A 23072-nucleotide genomic window follows, 5' to 3' on the forward strand; every position below is an offset into this window, starting at 1 on the left:
AGCTCAATACCATTAGTGTATCTCTGCTGAAGGCCCTTTATAAAATTGATTAGAAAGTGGGCTTTTGCATGTGTGTGTGTGGGCTCTAATCTGATTTCAGTCCGAGATGGTATCTTTAATTCAGTGCATCGCAGCGACTAACTCACGAACTTCACCGAGAGTCAGGGCCCCTAATTTGGTTTGAGAATACATTAGCAAAACGAGTTCAGGAGACCCATTTTCAGGGAGAGGGGAGGGGATGTTTTTGGTGGGGGAGGCTTGAGGGAAGATAGGAGGAATTGACTTGACAGAGTCGAGTCGTGGATTTAAACAAGATCCTGGGCATGATATTCCTGCAGTGGTTCCCAGGAAGAAAAGGAGAGAGTGCAATTGATTGATTTCTGGCCTTGCACAAACCAGGGAGAGCAAAGTGAACCTCAAGGCAGGCTTCTTAACCCTTTCTTCCCTCACAAGCAGAGAACCCAGGGTGCTGACTACCCAACACTGTTTCTCTTCATCCTGTTCCTACCTGCTTCTGTGTGTGCTGATGTCTAAAGCAGACACTAACATTGCAGAATTAATGGTACTCTTCTATTCTGTTAGATGATCCACACTATCAAAAACTTTTCCAGGCTGATCTGACTCAAACATTAAACTGCATTTCTCTTATCTCCTCAATTCCTGAAATGGAGAAAAAAATATATAAATGTTAGAAATAAGTAGACCATTGCACATGGTGTTTGCAGTGGGACGCTGAAAGCACTGTTTTGCTGCAGGTAATGAGGAAAAAGCATTTGCTGGTCAGATCCTTTGTTCCTGTAAGATGTGTGCTGGAGGCTTCTGTAGCATTCTGTATCATCCAGAAGTTCTGAGGAAACTGAAATTCTCAAGATTCTGCCTTGCGCCCTATAAGTAAAGGATTATTTTCATTTAAGGAATTGCTGAAGTTAATGGGGAGATAACAGATTCTGTTGATACACAAATACTCATGATAGAAGAAAATATTTAATTTGAAAATGTAATTAGTAAGTTGTTAGAAAATGTTTGCTGTGGTAACTCAGTTGTTCTATGGCTGAGGTCTTGCACACACAGGTGTCAGACTCTTCAAGTTCTGCTTCCTTCAGTGTATTCCCCATGTAATTGGACACTGTTCCTCTTACTGGGAGTTTTGGGTTTGCAGCTTAAATTTTGTGAATTGATACAATTCCATTTACTGCAAGGGAATGTTTGTTCTGGTTTATATCCAGTGTGGCTGCTAATATGGAATCTGAGTTAATTTTTCATTGGGTGGCTCCTAAATTTAGTCTGCAAAGCACTTAGAAGGTACATGTGTAATTGTATGGATAAGGCACTCACAGGCACAAATGGCTGATGTAGTTTTGTCTACAAGTTTGTTAATGAAGTTGCTGAGCCATTGTTTTTGCAGTAACAGTGCGAGTTATTTAGCCATAGTTCAGTGTTAGCGTTCGCTGGATATGAATATCTCTGTGTGGTGCCACATCGTGGTTGTTTTAGGCAAACATCAAATATCCGGACTTGAGTCTATTGCACAGTGTTTGGTATAGTGTTCCTTTCTGATGTGTATTTAATCACATTGCATGTATACATTGCATGCGTTGTATAATGTAATGCTTCCATTCCATTGCTTGAGAATAAGATCAACCAAGACCACAGATGCGTAGAGGACAAAACATATTCAGACAAGATCCGAACCCCTTCCTTACAGGCAGTATGTCTGGAATGTGGAGCTGACTGCTTTCAGGAATGAAGAGTCACAAAAAACAAATCCCTCAGAACTGAAAAGCTTTGGCAGTAGGTCTTACTACTGTCACTTAGATATACAGCTGGCTATATGATGACTTGACTGTCTAGACTCAGATGCTTTCCAATAATTATTTTTCTGTACCTCATGCAGAGCAGATAGTATGCCCATATGCTTAGTTGAGGTTCCCTTTTCCACCTTCTCTGATGAACTGCTGAGGTCAGCAATTTTACTGCAGTAGCTTGCTCTGATGAACTTTTTCTACACCAGCCTCTCAATCCAGACAACACTGCAGTGCAGAGAAATAATCCAATTTTACTCGATTATTAATAATTACTCTCAGCTGCTACTTTTTTCAGTTGATTGATTAGAATAAACAGTGCTCTGACAGTATACACCAGAATCCATAACCCCCTTCTCTGTCTACTGCTGCTCCAGACTTGACTTTTCCAAATCTGGCAGTTTCCCTTTAGCATTTGGATTGTCCGTATCAAAAGGCTCATTCTCAACAACTCATAGTCTGAAAATCTATCCTGCAGTTCTGCTGGGACAGAGGTTCCTAGAGCTTGGGCTGTTTATCTGCAAACAATGAGTTCCTATTAGATCTCTGATTGACCTTTATAGGGAGCCTGTTGTTGCTCTCTGGAGTGACTTGCACTCAGGGTGGACAAGCCTGTTACAGCTGACAGCAGTGTGGTTTCTAAGGGATGCTTAGGCCAGTCACCTGCTTGGCACAGCACCAGATGATGGAGGTGTGTGGACAGACTCACTGTGCACCGTGGTTTAGGAATAGGATCTTGGTTATCAACACACTTTTATTTCAAATAAGCATGACAAACTTATCTTTCCCAACAGAGAGAAACCGGATATATTTGAAATAAAAGTGTTTCTGTAGAAGTTCTGGTTTTACATTAGAAGGCAAATGTCCAGAAGTCCAATGAAGGTCATGGGATAGCTGCAGTGTTCTACATTCAGATAACTCTTCTGATCCTGAGGTCCAAGTCCTGTTCAGACCAACAGAAAAGACTGCCTAATTTCAGTGGTAGTTGGATCAAGATTAGGATGAAGAGGTAGGATCTTATTCCAACCACATGTAGTTTATTTTGACCGTCACTACAAAGTGCTGGATAGGGTTCAGGTAGCAGGTGGGATATTTACACTAATTTCAACAATTTGTCCTCTTTGGGTTGTGAAGTGAAGTACCTGTGCTGGTGCTAAGCAGCAGCATTCCACATGAGTGAATGAGAAAGTAGTTTCATTCATGCTCTCATCAAAGTGGATAAAATGTCCAGGTCAATTTTTGTAAGTTGATCGGGAGCCAGGATTTCTGAGTTTCTGATCACATGCCAGCAGTCATTTCATTGTGATGCAGAAGGAATGGGGTAGCGCTTAAAAGGCACCAAGTGGAAAAGCAGAGTGGGATTTCTCCAGTTGCAATCAGCTTTCAAAACAGAGGTGTTGAATTTTGGCTGTGTGATGCTCCTGGACACATGGTTAATCCCTACCATGTAAAAAGGTTGAGTAATACAGAATGGCTGTTTTATGTGAGTTGATGTCACAACTTCCACCACAGTTCTGAATTCCAGAACTTCTTTATGTAGAGTTCCAACTTTTTGGGTGATTCAGATGTAGTTATTTGCTAGTGTTTGTTTCACTGAGCTGCCTCACTCAAGAGGACAACTTAAAAAGTGTATCAAAACATCTCTATGTACATTAGAACATACGTGCTTCTGATTAAGTACAGAGAAAAGAGACCTGCTCAGTAAAGTGCAAGCAGAGGGCTGTGTGCAAGATGCAAGGAGTGTCAACGTTGTTGCATCCTAAATCTGGCTGCAACATGAAATTTGATGTCAAGTAGAAAATCTTGAAGTTTATTTTGAGAAAAATCTCAGGTTGTTTTTTTTTTACAGAATGTTCTTCAAACATTGCGTGCTTGGTCAGTCAAAGAACACTACGCAGTGCATGGCAGGCTAAACAAAGTACTAGGAACAAAGCAAAATCAGATATCTTGCTTTATGCTTGTTTTGGAAATCTTAAGAACAAAACAAAATTGGACTTTTTTTTTTTTTCTCTAAGAAAATATTATTATTATTATTATTATTATTATTATTATTATTATTATTATTATTATTATTATTATTATTATTATTATTATTATTTAACACAGTAAGTTCCTGATGAAAAATGCTCAGCAAAGTTTAGCTGTGAAGGAAAACATAAAAATGGGTTGCATGGTGGTGTGGTCAGGAGACGGTTGGTGTGTGAAATAGCACCCAGGGAGCTGGAGATAGGATTAGGCAGTATTAGAGATAAGATTATTGTGTAGACTGGGTCACAGGGGATTCGGTTTAAAGGGGAGTCAGATGCAAGAGGAGGTCAGAATTGATCTGTATAATACAGATTTGTGAGTCCAGTTCCTCTCTGGCTAGCTTGCATGCAAGAAAACTACTCACACTTCTTATATAGGCTAAGCTCTGGGCTACAGTGCTGAATAAAGATGTTCAAATTCTGCTGCTAATCATAGAATCATTGAGGTTGGAAAAGATCTCTAAGATCGTCTAGTCCAACGGTCCACCTACAGTTGTAGAAAGCTGTAAGGTCTTCCCTGAGCCCCCTCTTCTCCAAACTAAACAGTCCCAGATCCCTAAGCTGCTCCGCATAAGACTTGTGCTCCAGTCCTCTCACCAGCTTCCTTCCCTTTCCTGGACACACTCCAGGGCCTCAATGTCTTGTAGAGAGGGACCCAAAACTGTACTCAACAGAGCTGAGTACACGGGATGATCACCTCCTTGCTCCTGCTGACTGCACTATTTCCGATACAAGCCATTGGCCTTCTTAGCCACTGGGGCACACTACTGGCTCCTGTTTAACCAAGCACTGACCAATATCCCCAGGTCTGTGTGACTTCTAGCCACTCTGCCCCAAGCCTGGTGCATGGGGTTGTTGTGACCAAAGTGCAGGACCAGGCAGTTGGTCGTGTTGAACTTCATCCCATTGGCCTTAGCCCAGTGATCCAGTCTGTCCAGATTCCTCAATAGGGCCTACCTACCATCAGGCAGATAACACTTCCTTCCAACATGGAGTACAAGCTTATGGAGGATGCACCCAATCCCCTTGTCCAGGTCAACAATAAAGATACCAAGCAGGACAAGCCCTTGAACCACCCCCTAGGGAAATACTAGTCATTACCAATCAATAGCTGGATTTAACTTCATTTACCACCAGTTTCTGAGCCCAACCATCCAGCCAGTTCTTTACCCAGCAGAGTGTACCTGTCTGGACGATGGTCTGCCAACTTCTCCAGGGGAATACTGTGGATAATACAGTCAAAGGCTTTGCTGCAGTCTAGGTAGACTATGTCAACAGCCTTTCCCTCATCTTCACACCATCACTTGAGCATAGAAGCTCATCTGTCCATCATCCTATTTGACACTTTTATCTATATGCTCCATTCTTTCAAGCATAGTTGCTGATTTATGTTCTTGGCGTTCCTGAGAGGTTGTTCAGGACCATATCTGTGCTTTTTCACAGTTGGCAAAGCAGTGTCTTGGAGTTCTGCAGTGACTTACTGAAGTCTGCAAAATTAGTGTTGAGATTGGAATTAGAGTATGAGACTTTTTGGCTGCATTGTGAGTACTCAGTACCTTATACCTTACTGTTCTGTGTCATAAGGGAGGCCCTTCAGAGGCATCTGGATAGATTGAATCGCTGGGCTGAGGTGAATGGGATGAGGTTCAACAAGGCCAAGTGCCAGGTCCTGCACTACAGCCACAGTAATCCCATGCAGCGCTATAGGCTTGGGGTTGAGTGTCAGCTGTGAAGAGGAAAGGAACCTGGGGCTGTTGGTTGATGCTCGGCTGAACATGAGCTGACAGTGTGCCCAGGTGGCCAAGACCAACAGCTTCCTGGCCTGTATAAGAAATAGTGTGGCCAGCAGGAGCAGAGAGGTAATCATCCCCCTGTACTCAGCGCTGGTGAGGCCACATCTCGAATATTGTGTCATTGACTCCATGTGAGTCCTTGGGCTGTGTTTGGGGTATCGTTGCCTAGTGCTGGGGAGAAATGTAATCTAGGTGCAAAAGGATCAGTGAATCTAATTCTAGAAAAAAACTCTTCCAATAGACTGAGCTACAAAGCAGCATGTGAACAAGGAGATCCACACAGACGTGGCCAGAGAGAGGTGGCTGGGAACATGCCTGGTTTGCCAAGGGCAGAGGGAGCTGGGCACAAAATGCAGATGAAGTGTGAGTGAGTGTGTGGAGTTATAGATCCTGTCCTTATGCATCACATTGATTCCATTCATTGTGTTATACTTAGCATTACGTTTATATAATGTCAGGATGTTATGTGGGTTTGTTTATTTTTAACTCGTAGATGACTGGCAGTTTCAGTCTGGATACTGTCTGGTAATGAAATGGAATGCAGTTCAGGTCTGGTGAAAGATCTTAGTCAGAGGATTTTTTTTAAATAACAGTAAATGCCCTTTCTTGACTATGTGTACTACTTTGTCACCTGGGAGCTAAATTCAGCACCTTTGTACATGCTATACAGTGGTTGGTGGCAGGACTTAACACTACTTGCATGCTGAATGGCTAAGTCAGCATATGATAATGTTGAATTGCATTTAGAAATTTAGGGGGGGAAAAAGAGTGGTGGGCAAGGTGTGTTCTGCATCATACAGTAGGAGTCTGCTTCTGAAACAGCTAAAGCAAGGCTACCTGGTGAAGTATATCACATGAATAGAAGAGCTCAGGACTAAAAGCTCTCTTAACCAAACAGCTGTGCTTGACCTCACTGCTGGGGGCCACTCACTGACTTGCTGTGCTGTGTTTCCCATTGCTGGTGGGCTTTGAGTGAAATCAGTTTGGGGATTTGGCAGAGCATTCCCTGGTGTAAACAGATTGCTGAATCAATAGAGACCAACACCTGCTAAAGATCCATATCTTACCAACAGATCTGGGTACCCCTTTCTTACTCTTTTTGGTACTTCCTGCTGTACTGGAAGAACCATCAAGGATTTCTTCAGGGTTTCTTCCCTTCTGTTTTTCATGCTGCATCCCTCATCCAGCTGAATGTGAGTGGACATAGGCTGAAGAACCTGTTTCAGAAATGGCCCTGTTTGCCCTGATGGGTTTGCAGTGCTTACTGCTGGCTCATCACCAGACATTGATTTCCATTTCCCATTGCTCTGAACTCTTGCATGGCTCACACACAGTGAGCTCAGTCTATCTGCTATGAGCTGTCAGGGGAGGTGGCTGGAGGGGATGTAGTTAGCTTTTGAGACCTTCTACCATCAAAATATGCAGCAAAGCTGTGTTGTAAATGGATTTCTGCTTCTGCCTATCCCCACCTCTTGTCCGAGTTTCTGACACCTTCTTTTCTGCATGCATCCGTTCCCCTCTCAGCCCAGTACTGCCTGTCCATCTCCTTCTCCATCTATGAGTCTAATGGAGGTTGGTAATCCCGTTAGGTGCTTGCAGCAGGCGCTGCCAAATTTGCTTGCAAACGCCTGTGCCAGGTCGAGTGTCATTGCCAGCAGCGCTCTTGGCGGGATGAAGGTTGCATTAGTGAACAGTAATTGAAATGCAAAATAACATTTTGATCGAGCGAGCAGGCTGTTTATTTATCAGATCAATAGCCAAAATGCCCCATCTAGAGAAGTCAGCGTGATAATAAGTGATAGCATTCCAAGGGCAAACGGAACAAGCACAGCGGGGAGGACGCGTGGGCAGGGTGGGCTGGGTCACCCCAGGCCGGGGGTTGCTGAAACTTGCTTCTTTTTCCGTCCCTTCCTTGAAGAGGGCAGCCCCCTCTGAGGTGTGTCTGTGAAGGGCTCCAGACCTTTGGACAGATAACAAAGAGTGCTCAAATACTAAATGAGACAGAGTGCAGACATATGTAAAACCATATGCAGGCTTTTCCCTCTCATGCTCTCTTAGACATAGAGCCATGGTCAGAGTGCAAGCTGCAGGTGGTGTAGCCCTGTTAGGCAGTGATTTTTATTTGTTTGTTTTTACTAATTTATGTATTTTAATTTGATTTAATTTTTTTTTTCTTTTGCTTTATTGCACTGTATTTCCTGTAAAGATCCAAATGCTCACTGTGATGATCTGAAAATATGAGGTCATAGTTTGGCTTCTGTAGTGAATCTACTGGAATGGTACCTAGGTTCATCCACATAATGAGGAAAGGAGGGATGTCTGAAGGTGAGGAATGGGGTTGTGTATATTTGTGTGATAAATTTGTGTGTACATACAGCTTGCATACACAGGTTCCCTACTGAATAAAGCCTATCTCAGAAAAGTATAGTGTGAAAGTGCAGAAGCAGCTGCAAATCTTTGTAGGTGCCTAGCTGTCCATCTGCCTGTGTTACTGTGTGTCTTGGCCTCTGTTTGCCCATTAGTAGGGACACTGTAAAGAATGAGACCAGAAGGTAAAACTGAGGTCAAAGATCTCACAGCTGGCTTTTATTTTTTTTTTTTTTCACATTCCAAAATATGAAGAAGGAAAAGTGAAAATTTTCTAGGATGAGGAGATTTATTCTTCATAATAGGAAGGAACACTTGATAATTATTTTTTTTAACAGTATTTAGTTGTACACTCAGTGTTGTTAATTTGTAAGGAAAATGTGGAGAATTTAGTGAATTTAGGTGCAGAATTTGTTTTGGGTGGAAGTTTTTGTTGGTTTCAAGATTAAAGAATGTGCAACATAAGCCAGAGTGATGGTGAAAGTGAAGCATGTGCTTGTTCCATTACACAACTTTTGTCTGCAGAGGGGTTTGTTGCCTGTGGTGGTCTTATCTCTTGGTTCTGGCAGATAAGCAGGACATCATGGGGTCTGAGGGTCAAGTGGACTGGAAGGAAATGGGGACAGTCTGAACGATGGATGAACGAAGTGGATTTAAACAAGTCATTAGGGCTCAAGGCTGGAATTTGGGTCAGCCACAACGAGCTACTTAGAGTGTTGTAGAAAATCTGCTGAATACCTACCAGTGGTGGGGTTTTAAAGTCTCAGCAAAAGTGAACCTTGGGGATATCTTAAATAGGTAGGTAATGATAATCCTGTCTGTTTCGGTAGACTAAGGTGTGCAGAAGGATCTCCCCAGACCTGTGGTGTCTGTTAGCCACAATGGGCTCTCTTCTGTAATCCTATTCTCTGTTCTGTGCCATATTGAGGCTCCAGTTTGTAGCATGAGTCTCTTGCCTGCCCTTACCCCCACACAGTTCTCTTGTCTCTACCCACTCCCACTTCCACTCTTTTAATGGTTCTGGGACAGCTTCCCTGTACCAGATTCAGTGTTTGCTCTCACACTGTTACCTTGCTTTGCTTCTGTATCATCTTAGAAATGCTCCCAGGAGAGCCAGGGATTTAGAAAAAAAGTTCAAATTGAGAAGCAGTAATTGGCTGTTGTTATTCTCCATGCTCTAATGTATATGAAACTAATTTTATTTAGTTTTTTCAGGGTCCATCTAGTTTTGAGTAACGTTTCTAGTGGTGAGCCACTTAATTATAGATTTCTTTAAGAGCTACAGGTGGAATCTAGGCAAAGCCCATCTGTCCAATCTAGTTGGGATGGGAGAAGAAGGCAGAGTCCTGCCACAGCTTTAAGTGTTGAGAAGTAAGAAAAATTCCCCCCAAAAATTAACAATCACTCGAAGTCAGAGAATTCCTGAATGCCTCCAGACTGGAGAACACACAAGTTCAGATTTTGTCCGAATAAACTTCGCATATTCAGAAGAAGTGTTAATTCTGTAGCCCTTCTTCACATTTTCTTCTAGGACGATGTCCTTGGTAGGCAGGTAGCTCCCATCTTAAATCCTTTCCGAAACTCTTGCTGGAATTTAACAGTACTTCTGTCTTTTTATTTTCTGCTGTTTTTCATCATGAATTGTAGGCAAAGCTGAAGAGAGGAGTGCCTTCAGTAAGTATCTTGAAATACAAGGAAGTGCAGACTGAGGAATTTGCGCTGGTGGCAGTTTTCTGTCAGAAATGTAAAGATGGTAGTGAGTGAAAAAAGAGATGTATGTGAGATGAGACGAATGGATCAAGCCAGGATGCAAAAATGAATGTGACATGAATGACTCTTGTGGAGGTTTTCCTTTCCTTGCTCAGCTGAAAAGGTGAAAGCAAAATTCTGACGTACGAGTATTTGAAGTGCTGTACTGAATATGTTGTTGTATGAGTATCATTCACTAGTGTCTGAAGGACACTGAAGTTACTAAGAGAGATATAGATTAGAAGTGCCCTAGATAGACAAGGTGTAAAGAAACATTCAAGAATAAATGAAGGTCTAGCTGAGCGTTTCAACAGGGATTACTGTATCTGCCTTCGCCATAGGCAAGCAAAAATGTTGAACTGGTGTGAGCAATCTTCCAAATGTGGAAATATTAGATGAATTGTCTGTATTACAGACAGCCTGGAAATGTGAAATATAGAAATGACAGCAGGGGGAAGAAGGGGTGATGGTGGAACTTAGATAAACAGTGAATGGCAAGTAAATCTTGATCCTTGTTTCATAGTGGTATCAACAGTAAGTGTAAGCCAGAAGCATTAGTTCAAGTGCTAAAACAATTCACTCTGAAGGGACGGCCATTAGTATACCATAGGGCAAGGTACCTTTGAAAGGCGATGTGTTAATAAGAGAGTGAACTGATAATATATGCTACACCTCCAGATTAATTGTCACTTCATCTGTGTAATACTTCTTACAAATAACTAACAAGAGTGTTGTCTTAAGTGTGAAGAGAAATTACAAGAAGGAGAAGAGAGATGAAGGTTAGCAGGAAATCCATAATGTCTTCTGCCCATAAGAAAGCTTTTTATTTATTAAGCAGCCTCCAGACGAGTTTGCTGTGGTGGCTTTCATCAGTGTGAGTAACTTGGAGTGGAGCAGGTATGTAACTGTGCTCTGGTTATACAATGGGTTGAAGGGATAAAAACGTCTTCTGGGCATTAGACAGGCAAATGCTATTTGTATAAGAGCCAAAGTATGTGCACTTGCTGTCCTCCATCTCCGTATCTAGCAAAAGAACCCAGCTTGGAACTCCTTTGCTTACTCCTGTGCAAGGGATCTCTTCTTCCAGTCTATGTGGCAGAACTGTCTCATGCCCACAGCTCACTTCAGGAGATCTCGTATAATGCAGTTCATCTCAGGGCTGACCACTGGAGACAGGTCTTTAGGTAGACTCTTGTAGCTGAAGAGCTGTAGCACTTTGTTGGCTACCTGTCATATTTACCTTTCAGGTGCTTCAGCCTCCTGACTCAAAAATTCTCTGCCTGACCTCAAATCACAAAGCAAATTTAAAAATGCATTTCTCTTCAGAGCGAGTTTAAAAGGCGAGCCAAGTGTGATGCATTTGTACAGAATAAGCCAGCTCCAGATGACCAGCAGAGCCAGAAGCAACAGAAAAGATTGCAATTAGAGTTAGGATGGTGTACTGCATTTATAACAAAATGCTGACAATTGCACCTTGTGTTGTTGCTGGCGTTCATGCTGTGGAGTAGAAGTCACGCAGTGCCATCCACTCCACCAAACTCATCAATGTTTTGCTAAGCTATGATTTGTGTTTGTTCTGAAGGCAAGTATGTAGTATTTATTGTGTGGCTATACTAGGGTTGAATACTTTGCAGAGAGTATTTCTGGGTCTTGCCATACCTTGCAAAATAGCAACATAGTCTATGCAAGCCAAAGGGAGCTGCTGCTAGCACGCACAACTAGAAATCATATTTAGGTTGATATGAGGTTATGACTGTCTTATCCTGTATAGCAAAGCAAAAAGCTATGATGTGAGTGAAACCTAGGTACTGTTATCTTGGCAATTTCTGTTTATGATCTGGCACCCAACTTGGTAATTAAGCCTGTCACCCATGCAGTACCCAGGCTTTTGCCTCCAGAGAGAAATAAAGTTTGCCCTGGGTTCAGGATATGTTCCTGTGTGATAGAATATTCCCAAAACAGCTCCCTGGACCATGGCAATTAAGGCTGACTTATCCACAGTTACCTACTGCACAGATGTGACACGTTAGAAGATCCCATTATTCTCAGACTGTTTTATAGAAAAGATCTATCAAGAAGGATAAGGCAGTGTCTCTAGATAATGTTCTTCTCATTTGAGGTTCAAATGGAGCAGCAGGGCAGAACAGGCCTTTCCCCCAACAGTACATGTGAGGCCAAGAGCCAGGGCCATGCATGAGCCGTCTATGGTGCAAGTGGAGCCCACAGGTGGGAGCCACTTGGCCTGTGGTATGAACACCTTGTGCCTGCACCCAGTAATTACTCAGGTTATTATTGCAGCTGTCATGTCTAGCCTGCCACTTGGAAAATGTAATTTGCTTCTGCATCTAAAAAAAGCCACCTGACAAAATTTGGCTTCTTCCTGGGGTTGTGGTGAGTGTTTGAGGAGCTGATCTAGGGCTTGTCAGCCAGCTTTGAGATGTGAAGCTCTCTCATATGGCCCACAGAGGACACAGAGTCTGTCTTGCCCAAATGGCATGATATGCACATCTCACATATGCAGTGTAAGTTTGTCATTTGGGCTAATAAATACTGATAGTAAAAATAGGCCTGTAACAATGGAAAGGTTGGAATTTTTAAACTTTAATTGTTGGTGTTTCTGCTTATTGAAGAGTCTTTAGATTTCCATGGTTGGTATAAAAATGGCAGTGCAATCCAAAGGATGGTTTTTGTTGCAGGTTGGGATGTAAAGTGAGCAGATTTATAGTGGCAGCCTTCTGAGGTTTTTTCAATAAAGCTTGAATTCACGGTAAGGACTCCCCAGTTGTGACCTTCAGGACTAATGCATGGAACCACAAACACAGCCATAAAGCACCTGGTAGTTGCAAGCTGTGCAGGCACATTGCCTGCAGGAGCTTTTGATTTTATGGTAGATTGCAGGACTTTTCATAATATAATTCTGTTTGGAGCCTATGTCCACCTGTGAGAACCACCAAAAAAGCCCATTTCTGACCTTTGCCTTGTTCCTTATATCTAGGGGTGGGAGGGCAAGTTTTGTTCTGAGGAATTTATGAGAGGGTGTCCACTTGCTCACTCATTACCCATGTTCATACTTACTACACAGATATATTTCACAGAATCACAGAATTGTAGATTTTTCAGATTTGTCTTAATGACAATTTCAGGGTTAATGTTAGAAATCTCCAGTGTGCTGTGTTGGTGGCTATGTGATTTCATCAGAAAATACTGGCAAAAGGACTGGCCTACATGGCAGAACTTCTGATGCTCATTCCTACCTTCCTTCTAGCAACAAGTAGAGCACTGAGATAACCTTGCTTTTCCTGTTGAAGATCATGTACTGAGATCATCCACTAGAGAACATCAGCAGTAATGCTTTTAAACTTCCCTAGCTCCTATTTGGATTAGGGAGCGCTGCATGGAGAACATGCAGGGTCAGATACTTGGATTTGCATCAACACTTGGAGCTGCTCAGGTGCAATTAAGTTACCGAATTCTGGGTGTGTTGGCTGATAGAGAATCCGATTGAGAGGGGAAAGCTACTTTTGGTAACAGCAACAGATATTGTTCCAGCTGTCCTGAAAGCAGCCGTGACCCACATCTGGGTCTTCCTTGTCTCTTGAGGCAAGTGAAGGCTTGTAGTTAGAAAATACTGATGTCATTTCCATATCTAGAACTTTGATAATAAAACCCTCAGAAAATGTGCAATAAGCATTGTAGAGAAGTGGCAAAGGGTAAAGGGATGAAGAAGAACTGGAGAGATTTCTAATATGAAATCAACATCACTGCTCAGAAGAGATAACTCCAGAGGCATGGGAGCACCTCAAGTGCAATCTTGGCTTGATCTAAACCTGCATATTTACATCCAGGATCACTGAGATCAGAGCATACTTGCCTGACAGCAGTTGTGTGCACTCAGAGGCTAACGACATCATCAGTGATAAACAGCAGTGGGTTTATGAAACAAGAGTAGTCAGACAATAACCTTTCCTGATACAATTAGGTAATTAGTGGGCAAAAAGAAAGCGGTGGATAGACTGTCACTGGACCACGCACAAGCTTTTGACACAAAGCTGTGTAAGATCTTATTAGGGAAATTAGATCAAATTAGTTTTGATACAAATCCTGTGAAATGAATCATGGATTAGCTGACAGAGTATAAACAGAAGGGTTATAGACATTCTTCTGGTCCTCCTGCAAAGATGGTGTCCAAAAGGGTGATGTTTTGGCTTTAAATATTCATTGGTGACTTGAAAGAAAATATTAAAAGATAGAGTTCTTAAATTTACAGTTGACACAACCGAAAGATATTAGAAACAAAACAGCATTAAAAAAGGAAAAGGGTCTAGGCTGAAAAAATGCGCATTATTAAAAGGCTTTGGCTCTGATAAAACAAGTAGCTATTAGTGGTGTGTGTTTTAAAGATGATATCGGATCTACTTTAGAATAAGAAGAATCCAAATTTCAGACTGTGCACAGCAAGATGGCAAAGCAGCTTAAGCTCTGAGAGCTCCTGGTGGGACAGTGGGTGTGCAATGATGTGAGCTGGTGTGCCTGTTAATGGCTAGTGAAGCTACGTATGGCTGGCCTGTAAGTCTGCCTGACTGTGCACTTTCTGGGCAGTCTCTCCCCTGTAGTGCCATGGCATCTTTTAGTGTGCTGCTCGGGGCACCTTGCTGCAAGACCCAAGTAAGCTGGAATGAGTCCAGAGAAAGGCCACAAAGATGCTAAAGAGATTAGAGGGAATGACCTATGATGAGGAAAGGTGAAAAGAATGAAATGTTTAGAACCTCTAAGCTTGTTACATGGGCACAGAAATAGTAACGGAGTTTCCTGTGCCAGCACGAAGGAGAGTTGGATCATCTCTCTCTCCTTTTACTTTCCTATTAAGGTAACTAGAGCTGAGCAAAATGGCTGTTCATCACTTTGAACTCTTTGCAAAAAGATGTTTAACTGTTCTTGAAGTTCAAGATGTTTCTTTTCTTGCCAGGGGACACACTGAGTCTGCTTAAAAATCAAGATGGGATCCCTGTGGGACTTGTAGAAAGTCAGAGCTGGAGAGGCTTAACTCAGTGTCTACCTACTGCCCATTAGTCAACTATGCAAGTTGTACCAGAGGACACAAAAGAAAAGCCTCTGGAATGAGTGGATACACGTAGCTATGGTTTTTGGTCTGTTTTGGTGCTGAGGGCTTTTTGTCGTAAAGCTCTTGTTCAAACCTAACCAGAACTTGCTATGTGTTACTGTCTCACTCAGAGGAAAAGGAGCATCCTTCACTGTAAGGATGTAGGTTTTGTTGCTGTATTTGATAGACCACCAGGCAGTCACTGCATGGTAGCCTCCATAACTGAGGTTGTGAGTCAAGAAGTGAGTTGGTCCCAGGAGACTGATCTCACCTTTTTCTCTCTTATTTTTTTCCTAGTGGACAGAAACACTTCACTGAATCTGTACAGGGTAAACCCAGATTCCCATAACTTGATGGTGTCAAAACAGTGCTAGTCTTCAGGTCTGTCAGTTCAGAACTAAGATGTTTTTTAAAACAGTAAGGTCTGGACCTACGACAGCAGTTCTGAGAAGTGTTTGCAAACAAACATCCCTTCCTTTTTGTGATTCCCTTGTTTATGATGGCCTGGGAGAGCAGTGCTCCTAGGTAAACTCCACTATGGGATCTTGTCCTTGAAGTAGTGATTACATTTAGTAATATGGTAGACAGGACTTCCAAAAATACTTTCAAATCTGAAATAGTGAACAACCTCATGCTCTGACAACAAGTCACGGCAGTAGTAGCTTTGTGTTCCATATTCAGGTTTGACGCAGGATTTGTAAAGGGTGCCGTTAGGACGAAGAGGTGTACCAGGCTGAGTCTGTTTCATACATGGCTGACATGAAGAATGTGAAATGTTATGCCCTAGTTGGAGTAGATATGAGCACAGACGCAGAGTTCTTCTGTCACCTCTGTTTAACCTTAATTCTCTGAAGTCCTTCTACTCCCAGTTTTCAGTATCTTTCCTAATACAGCTCAAAATCTTGTTTGTTGCTCCTTCATTTCTTCCCAGTCAGTGAATTCTGGGCTTTTTAAGAGGCAGAAGCTGGGATTTGAACTTACCTGACTGAATCTGACAGTTCAGTTTACCTCCTTGTCATACCTTTTTCATAGTGTTGTCCTCTGTCTGCCCTTAACACCGCCACTTCAGCTCCTTTTACTGAGGAGTTCCTCAGCACAGAAACGTTTTTTGTGGTGGTCTTGCCTTCCAGTTTGATCTTAATCTCATGTTTCTATGTCTGGTGATTTTCAAGTTTTTATTAGATTTGTACCTCTCAGGTAGGGAAAGGTTCCAGAATGTGGCCAGCACAGCAGCTTTTTGCTTTGCTTTCTGCTTTTCTGGGCAAAGCATGGGGATTCATCAACTCATCACACTGTCTCTGAATGGGTCTAAACTCTTGATCCCTCTCAAGTAACACCTGGCAAAGCAGCCCAGGAACGTGAGATGCCTGCCCATAGTCTCAAGGTCAACCATCTTGCCAAATAATGGACTTGTATGATCGATTCCTAGAGATGGGAGATGAGGTCAAACGCTGACGATGAAACAGAGAAAGGAAAATCAAGAGATACTTGGGTCAAATGAGATCATAAGGACATAGAACTGCAAAGCTGTTGTGTCTCAGACCGATACGTTCATATCAGTAGACACACAGAAATGATGTATGTAACGTATGCACGTCAGTGTTGCTGTGTCACAAAATGTTTTGTCCTGTCACCTGATGGGTCAGACCTCTTGGCAGGAGGAGTTGCCATAAATACCAGGTAAATAGGCTGAAACCGAAATAGAAATTACCCACATGATCATGGTGTGGTAACTTTAAACCAGTGGAGCTTCCAAGAGGAAACCTAAGCATCTCCAGGCAGTCAAAATTCTTTGGACGTGTCATCAGGAAAATGACCTGGTTGCATATTTTTAGGTTTTCTTAACAGCCGTTGACAAATTGTCTTGCTGTGGAGAAAATGTGACCTCTCAAGTTAATACTAATATCAATTTAAAAGTGCCTGAGACAAAACAAAGAGTAGGCATAGTACCCAGAAAAGAGGAGGAAGTCAATGCTCAGAATGAGCCAGAAAGTTCCATGTTGTGGTGTTTGATTCATGCATCAATGATCTTTGAAGTGGGTGAGCAATGAGACTGCATATGACAGTACATTATCAAGAAAGAGTGAAGAACTCCAGAGGATTGTAATAGAGCCAGGTGCATGGACAGCACAGTGGTAGGTGAGGTGCACTGTTGACTGCTGCAGTGTTGCATTCCAGAAGGCATTAATTTGATTTTCCATAGGTCTTAATGAGTTGTAAATTAACTGCAGCAACTCTTGAAAATATCTGAGAGTCTCAGTAAGTAACTTGCTGATACTGTCTGTTAAAGAAATGATAACAAATTAATGTTAAGGGATGGGGAAAAAAAGCAAAAAAAATATAAGGAGTTATATGAGTAATGGGCTGAAAATAACATTGAAAATACGGTAACGTCACTAGGTAATTGATGGCATACTTCTGCCTTGACTGCTGTCTAGACCTTCAGCTGGTGAAGTGGTGGAGTAATGTCAGTTTCATGCTACTGAGGAGTCACCTCGTTGAATTCTTCTGGGCTTAACAGAAATAGCCAAAGTAGATGAAATTCAGAGATGGATGATGAAACAGATCTGAGGTTTGCAAAAACTTCTGTGTGAACGTATGAAGAACAATTCTATATATATAATGAAAAGCTGAATTAAGAGAACATAGCAAAAGTGTGTGTCATGAGAAGAAGAATTAGGAGATGTCCAGAGAACCTGGGCGGGTGCAAATACAGCATGCACAATAGAAGTGACAGTTGTTGTTGCTTTTTGTTCATAGACTGAACAAGTCATCCCTGGAGCTCATTTCCATATGATATCATCAGAATTAGCAGTGTTCTAAAAAAAGACTGAACTTTTATATGAACAATAAAATTATCTTTGACTGCAGTTAATAATAATAAAAGCTTTCAAATTTGGTAAAGATGCCATCCCTGCATCTTTAGAGCACATGACTATATAAGAAGTGGAAATTTGAGAGAAGCCCTTCTATGCATAAGTCTTACGCTAGTAAACAAAAGGAAGATTGATATATAAAATTAAGCTGGATGAAGCTTTTGATCAGATCAGTTTCTTTCAGTTTCTGAGCTCCTGTTTTAGTGATGTTAATGAAATGGAGGAGTGAATCCAACATGGAAATAACAGAGATTTCTGTATTACAAGAGAAAATCCATTCTGAACAGATCCTTCTTGCATGGTGTGCTTGTGTACTCTGCTTAGAGCCAGGGCAGGGAGTCCTGAATTAACTGAGAATCTTTTTCATTTGGCCAGCCACAGATAGGCTCATTTCTTTCTGCTTTCCCAGGGTTTGTCTGCTCTGTGTAGCTTCTGCCTCATCAGCACTGATGCCCCTTCCGAGTACTAGCCTGTTATCAGCCTGAAATTGTGATCTACGTGAATAGCTTTGACTTTCTCTGCGTGATTTGGTGGAAAGTAGGCAAGTGGTTCTTAGTGATTTCTGTTGTATCCCTGAGGAGAAGTACCTGTGTGGTGTTGGACTGCCTAAGCCATCTGGAATTGGACTGAGGTGGGAAAGGAGGACTCTCCTTTGACTGTCCTGGAGCTGCATTTAGCCAGGAGGCCACTGAACATCTTTGCTCTTTCTTTGCAGGCTGCTCGGCAGAATGGCCACAGAGGAGCGGCACCTCTCCTCCAGCTGTGGGTCCTTCATCAAGACCGAGCCCTCCAGCCCATCATCTGGCATTGACGCCATCAGCCACCACAGCCCAAGCGGCTCCTCCGATGCTAGCGGTGGCTACGGCATTGCCATGGGTGGCCACCCCAATGGCCTGGACTCACCGCCCATGTTCAATGGTGCCGGGATTGGTGGTGGGTCCTGCCGTAAGCGTTACGATGACTGCGCCAGTGCAATCATGGAGGATTCACCCACCAAGTGCGAGTACATGCTTAATGCAATCCCCAAGCGGCTGTGCCTGGTGTGTGGGGACATTGCTTCTGGGTACCATTACGGTGTGGCTTCCTGTGAGGCATGTAAAGCCTTCTTCAAGAGGACTATTCAAGGTACAGTGCACCAATTTTTGTCAGTCTTAACCAATGATCAGAAATTCCTTAGATGACTTTGATAACCTCAGTGCATATATATGTAGACAAATTGCAGCTCACTGATCTTGCGAATACAGTTCACATATAAGGTATATGTCTGTGTCCTGAGAGCCAAAGGCGTGCTGCAGATGTGTACGTGTACAGGTCCAACAATATAGCTGAAGCAGGAGTGCATACAGGTGAGCTCTGATATCCTCAGAGGCTTTTTTGTTGTTGTCCATTGTCTGGACCAGTCATACTTAATACTCCATCACCATGAATGCTCAGTTCTGGAGTGAGCAGAGCAATACAGGTTGCAGATTAGTATGGATCTCTACAGAACTGACTATTTTTGGTTTAATTTTTTGTAAATTCCATATGTATCTCCTTGCCACTACACTGCTGTGGAGATGATCATTCTGTACTGCCCCACTGAGTCTTCCTCTTCCATTATGCTGTGTGGAAAGGATGTCCATCCCTAGAGTATTGGCCTATATTCTGGCAGACTTTCTGTGATTTGTCATTGCTGAATCTCCTGCAATTGGACTTTTAGTTGCACTTCTGACTGTCAGCACAGACTCCATTCCTTCTCCAGCACTTGGACCCATTCCCTGTGGGTTTTTTTGGCACATATGGGTAATAAAGGAGGGAAAGGGTATTACTCTGAAGCAAAGCCCTTAGGGGCTCTTTATACAGGAAAATACTGAAAACCTAACCCCTCGTGGGAGCAATACAAGAACTTCTCTGTGGCAGAATGGAATATAGGCTTAACCTGGAGAGAGGAAAAAGAAATCTAGGAAGTTTTGAGAAGTTGAAAATGATCTAGAGCAACAGTATCTAGAACCTGTAATCAGCCTTAGTATTGTATCAGCTAATTTCATCCTAGGAAGGGAGGGTGCTTCCCTCGAAGCCCTACTCCCCAGCACAGCCATATTCTCTCTGTGGTTCCCTAATTGATTGCCTGTTAACATGTAACAGATGGGGGGAAAGAGTAAGTGGAGATTTCTCTCACCCTGTCATCAGCTTGTGTTAGTGACTGAGGCACCAAAATACATCAGTTCCCACTAGTGGGAGAGCCCAGTGTGCTGTGCCAAGTGTGAGCTGTGGAGATGAAGGTCGAGCCTGGTTAGATTAGGTAGGTAATAGGGCTGCACAGTTTGGTTGACTCAAGAAAATGTGGAATTCCTAGGGCGGTGCTGTAGTGCATGCTGTATCCACTCAACCCTGCGTGTATACATGAGAAAAAGCTTAAGTACAGCATACAAGAGACAGTGAGGGAAAAACATTTCCAAAAGGTATTCATTCTTCATCTGTATTACACCCAACTTACAGACTTTTGGGTTTTTTTGAGTTAGAGTATGGCAGAGCCTGGCAGCTCTGCCATTTACTCTTCCTTTCAACCAGGTGAGGCCAGGCTGCCCTCAATATCATGAAGTTCACTGTTTTTGATTGATGGGAAGGAGTTGGGCTGCAAGCCAGCAGGGACATGGTTGAGTATCTCTGAGGTCATAGAGTTATAGAATGGTTTAGGTTAAAGGGACCTTAAAGATCATTTAGTTCCAACCTCCCTGCCGTGGGCAGGGCTGCCCACCAGATCAGGCTGCCCAGAGCCCCATCCAGCCTCAACCTGAACACCTCCCAAGGATGGGGCACACACAGCTTCTCTGGGCATCTTGAAATGTGCTACTGTTGTTGCTTAAGACTGGCCTGATTTGAAGGCAAAATTTCATACTAGTTAAGTGAAATGAAATCGGTCTGTTACAAGAAAGTTATGTTTCTGAATTAAAAACTTATAAAATTCATATTCCATAGAAATCCTACATAATCCTCTCATCCAAATTTACGACAAATCAATCCAATACACTGTCATTAGCTGTTGCTTTGTCAGTTCTAACTGATAAATAGTTTCGCTTTTCTGAACATTAAACTAATAACAGTGCTATGTAACCATATGACTGCCCTTATTATTCAACATATTCATGACTATGACTGCCCTTCATCTATTTTTCATTTTCAAATAGTGGAAATTAAGGCTATTTCTAAAATGACCCATTAATATAAAATCTTAAAGCTCAGCAAAATAAACCTGAATTAAGATTTCCCTCTCTGATCTTTGAGAGTCAGTCTATTGTGGGCTTGGAACTCGTACCCATAAGGTGAAACAACAGAACGTTGAAGAATTGATATTGAGGAGAATGGAGCAGACACCTTTAACATCCTCTTCTGAATGGCCAGGTTATCAGGCAGTGTCTGCATCCATGGATTCCCTACTTGAGTCTTTCAAATTTCAAACTCAGTGAATGTAGCTATGCAGCTGCTGTGCCAGGATGTCCTTACACCACTAAGGGGCTTAAAATGTGGATAATGCAGCTCAGAAGATTTACGTGGATTTATAACAGGCTCGAAACAAAATCCATAGTCTTTTAGGGCCTCCTGGTTGTATTTGTAGTGATCAGCATGGCTGCTGAGAGAGTCTGCACATCTTCCTGAGTGGAAGAGTCTTCCACAAGAGCAGCAGAAAACTTCTGAGATGCAGGAGGGAGGTTTGTGACCCTGCATTAGTGGCTGTGGCAGTCAGGCTCTGTTATGTCCCTCTGTCCTCATATTTCTCAGATGGGAATTCACAGTAAAAACACAGTGTCTTAGCCTTCCAAAAACTTCTGTAGCATGGCAAGAAAAAGTGCAGTATTTCCAAGATCTAGTGCCTGAGTACTATTTATTATCTTAGCTCTAGGACTTGAACTCAGAAAATCATCTGCAGTCCAATTCTGCAAATCTGTTAGTTTAGTGTTTTATTTTTGCCTCAGTGCATCCATAGAGATTGCTCTGTGCAGAAGGATCTGTTCTCTGAAACTTCAGTGGGTTAATACTTCTGTGTCAGAAACCTGTGGCTGCAAGAAACTGTGTCAGGTGAGAGATAGCTGTGTGCTGCCAGTAGAGAGCCCTGGGGCTCATCTCATCTCATGGACATCCAAATGACCAGCTTGCCTTTGGAATTGGAGATTACAAAAAAACCCAAACAAACCAAAACCAACAAAACCCAAACAGATTAAGGACAAAAGTTTGCAAGTCCTGAAATGAAGGGATCACCAGAGCTAGTGGCTAATTGAAAAGTCAGTTGCTTTCTCTTGCAGCTGTACCATGGAGGCACTATGCTGAGTGCTTGATGGAACTCTGCTAAACCTACAATATTCTGAATGCAGTTCTTGAAGGGGAAAAAAAAAAGAAAGAAGGAAAGAAAGAGAGGATAAAAGGCAACAAATGCATGAGCTGGGAAGGCTGCAAGATGGATTTCCCTGTGAATTCCTCTCAGCGCTCTGGCACCACTGAGCCAGCATGTGGCACCACGCTGCTGGTCATAACTGCAGTGTGTTGCATCAAATCCCAAGGGTGAAAGAAAATTTTTTATCCTAAACAAATAAAACTTGGCACTTAATAGAAAATATGTTGAAATTTATGCTTTTCACTGAAATTCAGGAAAAGCTTGACCAAAGAAACAGAGGGCAGGAGAGACGGGTATGCAGCAATGCAGGTATAGCAGGAAGAAGCATGCAAGGAAGAGGAGAAGGAAAGAATGGTGAAGAGGAATGCAGAGGTAGCTAGAAGGAGAAAAGAGGGTCAGTTGTTTGCTTGTTTGTTTCAGAAAGAAGTTGAAAAGACTTCAACTCTGAAGACTTTCCTGGTTCTTTTTGTTTGATTGTCCCCGAGTTTCCTTCCTTGTATGAGGTGGAGTAGGCAGGATCTGACTAAGTGGGGGGGAGCAGCTTGTGCTTTCAGTGCTATACTAATTCTGAGCTCATCTCCCTTGAGAAGCAGTCCATAACATGAGCAGGAGCTGTGTGACGTTACCACATTCCCCAAGCTCAGGGGGTCATTCTTCCCCTTCCCAGATCCTCCCCTTCCAGAGAGGCTGTGGTCGTCTAGGAGACTCCAAGCTCTGGTGTGCAATTTTCAGGTATTCCAATTATGTGAGCACTGAATATTTTGTTCCAAACTGTTTAACAGTCAGAGGTCCCTATTTTACAGAAAATAGGGTAATTCTGCAGTTCTCCAGCATAAAAAACATGACCTGTCACTTAAATAGTCCTTGGCTGTTCCTTAGCATCTCTCATCTAAAGGCTTTAAAGTGCAGTTAGACCCTAATGAATCAAGACTCATGATCCCCCCAGAAGACAGGTTTGGTAGTTCACTTCATTTTGCAGATGGGAAGA

General features: G+C 42.5%; 2 protein-coding genes across 3 annotated transcripts in view; one reads left to right on the forward strand and one right to left on the reverse strand.

Annotated features, from left to right (window-relative positions):
- ESRRB (estrogen related receptor beta) overlaps positions 1 to 23072 on the forward strand; it is a 120028-nt gene that overhangs the window by 64916 nt on the left and 32040 nt on the right. For both annotated transcript variants that reach the window (XM_085549237.1, XM_015865111.3), the window contains one exon: positions 18431 to 18840. In XM_085549237.1, the coding sequence (XP_085405363.1) occupies positions 18431 to 18840 (410 nt within the window). The remainder of the gene's footprint in view (positions 1 to 18430; positions 18841 to 23072) is intronic.
- LOC107315106 (uncharacterized) overlaps positions 1 to 23072 on the reverse strand; it is a 149059-nt gene that overhangs the window by 5079 nt on the left and 120908 nt on the right. The gene's annotated exons all lie outside the window — the stretch shown is intronic.

Source organism: Coturnix japonica, chromosome 5 (genome assembly GCF_054131305.1).
Source record: "Coturnix japonica strain WE chromosome 5, WE-NBRP24, whole genome shotgun sequence".
Lineage (NCBI taxonomy): Eukaryota > Metazoa > Chordata > Aves > Galliformes > Phasianidae > Coturnix > Coturnix japonica.